General features: G+C 35.0%; 1 protein-coding gene across 1 annotated transcript; it reads right to left on the bottom strand.

The window, feature by feature from the left end:
* Positions 1-536: 536 nt before the first annotated feature.
* utp4 (UTP4 small subunit processome component) lies at positions 537-10,612 on the bottom strand. The gene is made up of 17 exons (XM_079875142.1): positions 10,497-10,612; positions 10,017-10,182; positions 9,679-9,867; positions 8,738-8,822; positions 8,566-8,655; positions 8,254-8,459; positions 7,501-7,672; positions 7,312-7,403; positions 7,123-7,219; positions 6,091-6,155; positions 5,765-5,887; positions 5,447-5,600; positions 4,795-4,901; positions 2,340-2,435; positions 2,051-2,236; positions 1,622-1,732; positions 537-1,528 (listed from the first exon to the last, which is right to left on the bottom strand). The coding sequence occupies exons 2-17, from the start codon at positions 10,173-10,175 to the stop codon at positions 1,412-1,414; spliced, it is 2,049 nt and encodes a 682-aa protein (XP_079731268.1). The 5' UTR covers positions 10,176-10,182; positions 10,497-10,612; the 3' UTR covers positions 537-1,411.
* Positions 10,613-11,524: the final 912 nt, after the last annotated feature.

Raw genomic sequence — 11,524 nt, forward strand, 5'->3', positions numbered from 1 at the left:
TGTTTCAAAATAAAAGGCCGACTTTAGTTACTGTGATAAAACTAGCTTTAAATAAACAAAGAAAATACTACGTATATTAGAGTAATATTTGTTTGACATTTCGGTTCTTGCATTGAACTGACACTTGAGGTATGTGTGAATAACACTAAAACAAAACGAAAACGTCTGTTCAAGTAATGTTACTCACAGTCATTATTTACTCAAACCAAAATTGCTATTCTAAAAACACGTTATTTAAAAATAAAAAAAAATTAAAAATCTATGACTAAAACTTGTATAAAAAACAACAAAAAGCAAATATTCAAAGACTGAGATTAAATTATAATAAAGTGCCTATATTTGGCCTAGATATTAAATTGCAACATAAAAAATAAAAGGTTATATATAATCACCTGTTATACTTATTTCCATACATTATAAGTCCAAACGCCATTGTATTCTTTGAAATACCTAGAAGTAACCTATTTAAATACAATGAGTAAGGTAATGCGGTATTACCTTTTTGAAAGTGGTAAAATGAATGAAGTGCACAAGATGTATGAAAAATATACTTTATTTAATACCGCAATTTAGTACTTATATACTATTATAGTACTTATATTGAATTAGCTTTTATTTTTACATTTCATCCGGTGATTGCCAATAGGTTCTTTGTTTTTATTTCGAGTCATTTTAGTACTTCAAGCACTGATTTATTATATAAATGTAAATCTCTTTCAACACTTCTAATTTTCATCTACTGCTTTGTTTCAATTAAAGTAGTATTTGAGTTTGCCATCAGCATCACCGGCTATTACATGATAAATGACAATATGTAATGCAGATACATATTAAACATTTGATATTATTATATTGATATTGTTAAAAGTACAACATAATGAAAAATATAATATCAAAAGTACAACATAATGAAAACAAACTTACAAAAAGTACATGCACAAAATTAGTACAATTCTATAATAGATTCTTTAAATGTACTTGCACTAAAAAAAACTTGGATCCATAAATAAGTCCTTAAAAGTTTGTCCTGATAAAAAGTGCACTCTCATAACATTAAAGATTGGGCAGTCCAAAAGAATATGTTTTACAGACAAGTTGGTACTACAGTATTGCCATTTTGGTGCTTCTTCCCCCTTCAATAAATGCCCATGAGTCAGTCTAGTATTTGCTTCAATTACAGAAAACTATTTTAATAGTTTTAGTTACTAATAACAACATTGATGTCAGAACATACCCAAAGATGTCAAACCTAAAATTTCTAGACAAAAGACCAACACAGAAGGTATGGTAAATTTCTTTTTAATACGGTCTCAGCAGTTTTTACAATGGGGGAAGAGGGGAAAATATGCAGTCTCTGAATAAAACACTTCCTCACTGAGGCCACACACACACATACAGGGGAGGTTTACTCTTAAGTGGCAAATTTCTTTTGTTTGATGGGTGCAGGCAACTGAGTGAATATGTCCACTAGAGGGCGCTCAACCACCACCAGAGACTGATCTGACATCAGCTCAACATGCAACATCTCCTAAAAGACAGAAAGAGAATAACAAGTCATTAATTTTCCATCCAAAATTTCAGGAAAAGGAAAAAACACCATGTACATGTTGCTCCCACACACCCTGAAGGTCTTGCAGACTTTGAAAGCATGGCTGTGAGATTTCCTCTTTTCCTTTGGGAGGCTCTTCAGAGTCAGCTGATTGAGGAATTGTGTCTTGACATCAGGAAGTGGCTAGAACAGACACATGCATTTTTAAAAATTCATAAAAAAATCCAATTAATAATAGATGACCATAAACTACCAGCATTAGAAACATTCAGTTCACAACCATATAAAGATACATGATTCCAACAAATGGAAGATTCTAAAAATACAGAAAAGAAAAAAGGAAAAGGAATTGAAGAATGAAAATATTTAGTGAGAGGCTTCAAAATAATACCTTTTGGTTTGATATATAGTTTAGACAATTGCAAACATTAATTCTAAGCGTGGCAAATGCTTTCTGAAGTCACTAAATGTAATGACAGAGCATGACTAAGTCGGTCTCACCAGGCTTTTATCAATGATGCAGAACACGTAGGTATCATGCAGGATGACATGGGAAGGATTTTGGGGATTAAACATCACGTTGAGGCACGGTGTGTCTTTTTCCAGCCAGATATAATGAAGGCCATTCCTCTGCACCGATCTGCTCCAGTCCGTGTATTGTTTCCGCTCTATGGAAAACTCAAACATCTGTGGTGAACAAAAATGCATAAGAACAAGAAAAACCATCTAAGCCACTTCAAATCACAGTTATGCAATTCAATGGAGGTCGCCATAAAAGCTCACTAATTACCTGTTGATCTGCATGTATCATGAATAGACAGTTTGTTTCTGGGTGGATGGCCATGGCGCTGACAGCAGAACTGTATATAGGGACTGTGCAATGAAGCTGAAACATTAGAAATCAGTTCAGTGTTTGGTTCAATAACTGTGTAAAGTTAAATTCATCTATAAAGTAGCTTCAGAGGAAAAAAATATGTAATCTTCCAGCTCAGTTCAGCTGTAAGCAAAGTGACATGTCTGACACAATAAAGTCACTCCCCCAGATTATCTTGCTCCAAATTAAAGGTAACTAGAGATCTTTAGCAATGATTATTTATTATAACTATTTTATATGATTTATATTATACCCTTAACCCATTAACAATTTTAGTTTAACAATTAAGCATTTAGTTTAAATGTATATAAATAGATAATATGTAATATAAATACACTTTAGAATGAATAGATGAAGCTTTAAAAAGGACAACGTGGGAGTTTACATGTTCAAATCTCTGTATACTTAACTATATAAAGTCACTTCACAATTTTAACTTGCACTAATATAGCAACATATTTCAAGTAGCTAGGACAGTAACGCATTACTTTTAAAATTACAAGAAAATATCTGAATTACAAACAAGTAACACAAGATACTTTATTTTCTAATTTATTGACCGACACCTCTCCTATAACGAGGCGTTGTGTACTGTGTAAACTTGATGGTTATTGTAGTTCTAGACTAAATGTGAGGATTCAATATTCCTCAAAACAGTGTAATGCAAACTCAGAATATTATGCAAACCTGCAATAATTAAATATGTTAAAGAACACACTATTTTTTAACCAATGTCTTTGCTGCTGACCTTAGATCACAGGTGTCAAACTCAGTTCCTGGAGGGCCACAGCCCTACACAGTTTTGTTCCAACCCTGCTTCAACACACACACCTGCAGTTTTCAAATAAGCCTGAAGGACTTGATTAGCTGATCAGGTGTGTTTAATTAGGGTTGAAGCTAAACTCTGCAGGGCTGTGGCCCTCCAGGAACTGAGTTTGACACCCCTGCCTTAGATGATCCAATTCAACCATACTAATAAAAAAAAAAAAAAAAAAGACTTTAGATATTATTGCTGAAGTGTGTTGAACTTTCTTCTGTGTGCTATTCTTCTGCAATTCAGAATGACAGCACAGCTGAAAGGTTAGTTTAAGCTGCGCCCTCTACTGTACACACATGAATTTGCATTTTCTTAGTTAGGTTAGTTCACCCGAAAATAAAAATTCTGTCAGTAATTACTCACCCTCATGTTGTTCCAACCCCTTAAAGGGATAGTTCACTTTGAAATTAAATTTTGGTATGTTTTAGCTTACCTCAAGGGTATCCAAGATGTAGGTATCTTTGTTTCCGCAGTAGTTTCAATTTTGATATTCTTAGGTCAAACCGTTCTTGTCTGTCAGTCATATAATGCAGGTCTATGGTCACCACCTCAAAGAGCATGCACAGAGAAGTCCAAATTAAACAATTCCCCATCGTAAGTACACATCGATGGCCTAAGACACGAAACGAGCGGTTTGTGTGAGAAAACGAACAGTATTTATATCGTTTTTACCTCTTGTACACTTTCCGGCGCTTGCGCAGACTAAGCCAGAACGCGCGCACACGTCACATACCAGGAAGTGCGCGCGCCCTCAGATCACTTGGACCTGGTTGTGTAGAGGTAAAAACGATATAAATACTGTTCGTTTTCTCACACAAACCGCTCGTTTCGTGTCTTAGGCCATCGATGTGTACTTACGATGGGGAATTGTTTAATTTGGACTCTGTGCATGCTCTTTGAGACCGTGACCATAGACCTGCATTATATGACTGACAGACAAGAACGGTTTGACCTAAAAATATCAAAATTGAAACTACTGCGGAAACAAAGAAACCTACATCTTGGATGCCCTTGAGGTAAGCTAAAACATACCAAAATTTAATTTCAAAGTGAACTATCCCTTTAAGACTTTTGTTCATCTTCAGAAAACAAATTAAGATATTTTTGATTAAATCTGAGAGCTGGATCACTCCTCCATAGGCTTCTATGGGATCGAAACTTGCCGGCACAGAAAGTTAGAAAAGCCTATGGAGGAGTGATCCAGCTCTCAGATTTAATCAAAAATATCTTAATTTATGTTCCGAAGATGAACGAAAGTCTTACGGGGTTGGAACAACATGAGGGTGAGTAATTACTGACAGATTTTTCATTTTTGGGTGAACTAACCCTTTAAGCCTGAGGCTTGTTGTTATATCACTTTTGATGTGAAAGGGTCTTTACATTTGCCGAAAACAGAACTTTTGTTGTTACTGTAAAACAAACAAGCAAGTCCAGACCAGGAGAGAAAAGTAGTGATGTAGTGAATTACTTTACAAAACTTTTAAAGGAGTAACACAATATTGTAAAGCATTTCTTTTAAAAGTAACTTTCCCCAACACTGGACATAAAACACACCTCCTTTGTATGCAGGTTGTAGACGTGAACCTCGTGGTCACTGTTAGCAGAAGCCAACCATTTGCCATCCTCGCTGGCTGCCAATAAGTGAATGGCCTGATGGGAACCTGTTAGAGGAGGATAATCTTGTTACATACACACTTCTGTTCGGAGGTTTGGAGTCTTTTAAGTTTTTAAAAGAGGTTTCTTTTGCTCACCAAAGCTGCATTTATTTGATCAAAAATATAGTTAAACAATAATATTATTGTAAGTTCAGGAAACAGTTTTTTTTTTTTTATCTTAACATACTTTAAAATGCCATTTATTCCTGTGATGGCAAAGCTAAATTTTCAGCATCATTACTCCAGTCTTCATTGTCACATGATCCTTCAGAAATCATTTTAATTTGCTGATTAGATGCTCAAGAAATATTTCTTATTATCAACAATGTTGAAAACAGTTGTGCTGCTTAATATTTTTGAGGAAACCATAATGCATTTTTCAGGATCCTTTGATAAATATAAAGCTACAAAGAACAGCATTTATTTGAAATATAAAATTTTGTAACATTATAAATGTCTTTACTGTTACTTTTGATCAAAATGCATTAATTTGTGAATTATGTGAAATTAATTTTAACAGCGGCCTAAAGATAAATCCGTATAGTCCTCACCTGACTTAGGTTTAAGGGTGCCCACAAGCTTGCAACCTGATTGGCTGAGCGAGACCACATGCACTGACGAATGTGTGGAGGCGGAAAACAAATGGGAGGAGTCTGAGGAGAAGCAAAGCTTGGCTGAGCTGAGTACCTTTGGAATTTTGGATATCTGAATGAAGAAGATAAAAAACAACAACTTTTTAATCAGTTTTCATGGGACCTTTATCTAAGGCACTCAGACACTTCAAAATTCAAGGAGAGTCTATGCATTCTTTACCATGCTTCAAAGTTATGTAATGTGTTTTCATGCAGTTCTGTGGAAATCTACAGTACCTTGGTGATGCTGATGTTGTTATTGTCGCAGTGTAGCCTGTAGAGCCCTAAACTGCTGGTTGTGGAATATGCAATCCATTCTCCACAGGGAGATACGGCACTGCAGCGGATGTGATCCTCTCCCTGCAGATAAACATCATAGTTCAATCACTTCATTCATTTCAGCAGCACTATGGATGTCACAACTCTCACCACATACTGCAGAAAGTTATACAGATGACTATTCAATATGGAGATTTTAATTTAATCCAAGTGTAATGTTTTAAAAATATTCACGTCATGCTTTAAAGACAAAAATGACTTGATTTTCAAAGCAAGAATGGTACCTTCACTTTCAAATGAAGCAATTTCTCTGGATTTTTTTTTACAAGTAAACTGCTTCCTGGTATGCCTGAAAACAAAGGACAAATACATAATAAAACCAAGGAAAATTTGATATTTCATGCCAAAGTCAATTAGAAAATATTTCATACACTATTAGTCAAAAGTCTGGAGACACACGACTAAACTGGTTTCTCAATATTATTAATGTCTTTTCAACTAAAGGCTTAAGCTTACCTGCTTGATATTAGTTTTATAAAACGTGCCGACATTCAGTATACATTGGAAGTCCTTCAATATTGTATAAAAGTATCTCTGAATGCACCTCATGAAAGAATGAGCTTTAGACGGATGGCTACTTTGAAGCAGCTCAAATGTATGATTTTTTATGTTTAACATTACAGTCACACACACACACTACATTTCAAAGGTTTGGGGTTGGCATAATGTTATTTAATGTTTTTGAATAAAGTCTCTTATGCTCATCAAGGCTGCGTTTATTTGATCAAATTACATTAAAACAGTAATAATGTGAAACAGTATTACAATTTAAAAATAACTTTTATATTTTAATATATTTTAAAATGACATTTATTCCTGTGATGGCAAAGCTGAAATTTTAGCATCATTACTCCAGTTTTCAGTGTCACTGATCCTTCAGAAATCATTCTAATATGCTGATTTGGTGCACAAATATTGAAAACAGTTGTGCTATTAATCTTTTTGTATAAGCCATTTTCTTTTCAGAATTTCTGAGAAGAATTTTCAGCATTTATTAGAAAGGGAAACCTTTTGTAACATAATAAATGTTTTACTGTCACTTTTGATCATTGCATCCTTGCTAAATAAATTCTTTTTTTCCTATTTTTTTTATTTTAGTGTAATTCCCACACTTCTATTTACGCCGCTTCATAGCTTTTGATGCCTTTACCATCATTCTAAAATGTGGGAAATAGTAAATGTAAAGAATGATTAGGTGTGTCCAAACATCTAACTGGTAGTTATGATATGAATATCACATTGAGTAATATCTTCACCTTGTCCTTCACTCTCTCCTAGTCTCCAGAGCTCCAGATGACCAGGGTACTGGAAAAGCATCAGGCCTGCCTTTCTTGCACAGGACACCAGACTCCTCTGCAATGAAAAAGAGCAGAACAAGTCCCTCCCATTAAGAGTCAATTACAAACATGTTTTCTATGTGCATGTCACAATTTCACAATACTCACATGAGGAAAGATAATCTTCTGCAAGCCACAGGCCGATGACTTCACTTCGATCTTGTCTAATAAAGGTCTCACGACCAGCTGTGTGTCCATACCTGAGACGAGAAGGCTCATTTAAACAAAAATACTTCAGTCATGTGATGAAGGCAGCTCTGTTCGAATCATCAAAAAAGAAGAAAAAAAAAAACTCACCTCCCGAAACCACAGCCGTTGTGATCTCCGCCACAGCTCTGACATCATGAGTGTGGTTCCTAAATGTTCTGGTTCTGACCCATTCTTTGTCATTGTTTTCCAGAACCGAAGAGATGAACTGGAACTGTACCACAAATCCTTCTGATGTCCCGGCCACAAAGCTGTGCTCATTCTGTCATTCAAGAGGGTACAATAAGAGTTTTCCTATCTGTATTCTTGTAGAATGCCATGTACTCTATATGTACGCTAACCAATCAAAAGATTGGGGTCAATAAGATTTTCGTTCTTTCTTTGAAACAAATTAATTTAGCAAGGATGCATTAAATGATCAAAAAGACTGTAAATACATTAATAATGTTACAAAGGATTTCTATTTTAATACTGTTCTTTTGAACTTTAAATGCATCATGGTTTCTACAAAAATATTAAAAAGCATAACTGTTTTCAACATTGATAATAATAAGGAATGTTTCTTGAGCACCACATCAGAATATTAGAATGATTTCTTAAGGATTTTATAGCACTGACGCTGCTGAAAATTCAGCTTTGCCATCACAGGAATTGTATTTTAAAATATGTTGAAAAAAAAAAATTTGTTGTTTTAAATTACAGTAATATTTTACAATATTACTTTTTGCTGTATTTTTGATCAAATAAATGCAGCCTTGGTGAACATAAGAGACTTCTATACAAATATTTGAAAAGCTAGTCTATAAAGTCATAAATGTGACTGCAAATTCGCAATCTTCTCACCTGAGAGACTGATAAAGCCAGCACGTCACATTTTGAGACATTATGGCTTTTGATTAGTGTACCAGTGTGATCGTTCCACATTTTGACCATTCCCCCAGAGTCTCCACTGATGATGGTCCCATCTGAGAGGTAGACCACACACCACACCATGCACTCCTTACTGCGGGATGTCCCTCTGTCAGTCAGCATTCTGTGAATAGACTGGCCTAAAAAAAACAAATTACACACATAACTACATTAAAGTTCTCCAGCTCATGTACTCATTCTACATGATTGCAATAAGGTGTTTAAAATAAGAAAAATTCTGTTTACCTGTCTCCACATTGAAAATCTGGATCATATCTATCATTCCTGCAGCTATTTTGGAGCCTGATGGGTGCCAGGACAGAGAGATGATGCGGCCTATGGAATTAGGTCGACAGATGTTCAGACGTTTTCTATTTTCTAATAAAGAAACCATTCAAGACATGCATCTGAAACTCACCTTTCTGCCTGTCCAGATTTCTCTCAAACTGGATTTTGTCTTCATTCACCGCAAACAATTTCACAGTTCCGTCTTCACAACCAACCTACAAACGTTAAACCACAAAATCTGAACAAAATTCTTTTTGTGAAATGTCTTGCGTTATCAATTATTATTTATGGAATACAATATTTATGCTTCATATGCCCTCGTAGTCTTTTATCAAAATAACTTACCCTCCATCTTGCACCAACATCTCTGATATGTTTACCAGCATGAGGGCAGGACAATCTGTCACTCACCACAACCATCCAATCAATCAATCAATCAATTGGGCAAAATCAAGTCCCGCCCAACATTTTTTTCAGTTTCAACTCGGATATACGTCACAATAGGGAAGAAAAGATTATCGCAACTTCTACTTCATGCTGATTTTAATCACGTGCTATCGGAATTATCGTAAATACGAGTTACCTATTTAAAAATAGGACACCCTCTCATGTCATATTTAGGGTACTACTGGGAATCTCTGGGATAATTTTGATTCCCAAGTTCCCAAGATGGGCATTCCACAAACTTTAAACATGGCCAAGGGGAGAACGATTGCTGATGTGACTGCTATTCTTTATTAGTTTTCTCCCACGACAGCTACATCGCCTTGTCTTTTCGTTAAAGCAGTGCATATTTAAATATTTAAAGGCATTTATTAACTCCCTGGAGCCGTATGGATTACTTTTATGATGGATGGATATGCTTTTTTTTGGGCTTCAAAATCTCAGTTACTATTCACTCCCATTATAAAGCTTGGAAGAGGCAGAATATTTTTTTAATAAACTCCAATTGTTTTTGGCTGAAAGAAGAAAGTCATATACACCTAGGAGGTGGATGGCTTGATGGTGAGTAAATTATGGGACAATTTTCATTTTTGGGTATACAAACCCTTTAAGGAAAAGCAAACCTACCGCTAAGTGTGTTCCTTGTTGATTGCCTGTAATGGCCCAGATTGGTCCTCCATACGCATCTATGGTGTATTTCACTCTCTGGTTTGTCAGGTCATACTCAGTTATTTGACCGTTTAGTCCTGCACTGAACAGACGCTCACCAACCCATGTCAGGCCTTCAATCCCACACTGCTCTCTGCCAGGGATGATCTGTGGACATAGGAAACATTAAGCATCTTTAACTCACTGTTTGCTGGTCAAAAACCAATCTATCAACATAGCTCTGGTACCCAAACTTAAGATAAAGCTGTCTATGATCACTGATTTGATAAATATGACAAGCATTACTTAACGTGTACCTTTCCTTGGAAAAATCTGTCTGAACAGAGGAAAATCTCCACAGCTCCGTCCATCCTCGCCACTGCCATCGTTTCGTTCTGCTGGTTGAAAGCCAGGGCTCTGATTGCTGAGGGCATGTAATCAAAGAACCGAACCCGGTGAACTTTAAACTCCCCCATCGCTGATCTGAAATATATGGACATCATAAGAACATTGCTTTTGTCAAAGAAGAGTTAATATTTTGCTCAAGTAACGTTCAGTGAGGACTGGTCACTCGTGATGAAAAACTATACAAGCAGCCTAATATAACTATAAACGTACCTGTTTAAATATCAATATTTGCTAAAATATTTGAAAAAAGTGGCTAACCGTATCATGTTATGGCTTGTTTCTGAAATTGTCTTTCCAACTTTTCTACTTATTTAGGTGACACAGCCTTAATACAGAATGATCCAAAGAAGAACGGAATACAATAACAAAATGACAATCTCATTTCTTACCCTCTTTTCGTATGTATTTTATTCTCTTTCAGATGTTTTTCCACTTAGAAGTAGTGCACACGTTGTGCGGCAAGATCCACCACGTTGGTTACTCTTGACCCCGGAACGGAAGCCCCTGTCTACAAAAAACTAATTTCAAAATAAAAGTCTCGAAACAACATGAAACAAATTATAATAATTACAATACAGGTTAATTCTATGGTAAGAATATAATTACATAAATTAGATTATTAATGTTTCAGGTTTAAAATATTTATTATATAATTTGATCATTCAAGAGAGGGTTAGGATATGTAACCATCACTAGCATATGTATTCTTCAAGAAACATTAACATCACACTCTTTCATTCACTTGCAAATATTAAACATTATACAAACAAGTATGTATTATATTATATTATATTATATTATATTATATTATATTATATTATATTATATTATATTATATTATATTATATTATATTATATTATATTATATTATATTATATTATATTATATTATATTATATTATATAAGGTGCCAAGGGAGGACGGGAGATAACAATAAGGTTATGCAAATAACAATATGCAAATAATTATGGCTTCACAAACTTTTGTGATCTTTATAGCTTTCTTAGTCTCTTATACTGTCCATGTACAACAGGGATGGACAACTCCAGTCCTGGAGGGCCACTGTCCTGCAGAGTTAAGCTCGAGTTAAGCTAAACTCTGCAGGACAGTGGCCCTCAGTTGCCCATCTCTGATGTAGCGTACAACCTTACAGTCAACAAAACTTAACGGTCTTATAAACTTGCCTTTATGAATGTGAAATTTGGTAAAGAAAATTAATTAAAAGCACTTTTCATCTTTGTCATTATAATTAATGAGGTATAGCACTTTATTTTACAGTCCTGTTCCCCATGTACATACTTATAGTTATTACAAAAAATGGGTACAAAAGGTACTAATCCTGAACCCACCCCTAAACCTAACTTTAACGCATGTAGACAGTTACCGTATATTAACCAGTACTTAAGTACACTGCAAAT

The sequence above is a fragment of the Squalius cephalus genome (assembly GCF_949319135.1).
Source record: "Squalius cephalus genome assembly, chromosome: 6".
In the NCBI taxonomy this organism is placed as follows: domain Eukaryota; kingdom Metazoa; phylum Chordata; class Actinopteri; order Cypriniformes; family Leuciscidae; genus Squalius; species Squalius cephalus.

What these genes read in the sequence shown, in the direction of transcription:
- utp4 (XM_079875142.1), bottom strand. Translation starts at nt 10,175, where the DNA reads ATGGGGGAGTTTAAAGTTCACCGGGTTCGGTTCTTTGATTACATGCCC. An exon ending in ACAGATTTTTCCAAGGAAAG is followed by an intron (nt 9,868 to 10,016) that starts GTACACGTTAAG and finishes CTATGTCCACAG; the next exon opens with ATCATCCCTGGCAGAGAGCA. An exon ending in AAATCTGGACAGGCAGAAAG is followed by an intron (nt 8,656 to 8,737) that starts GTGAGTTTCAGA and finishes CTAATTCCATAG; the next exon opens with GCCGCATCATCTCTCTGTCC.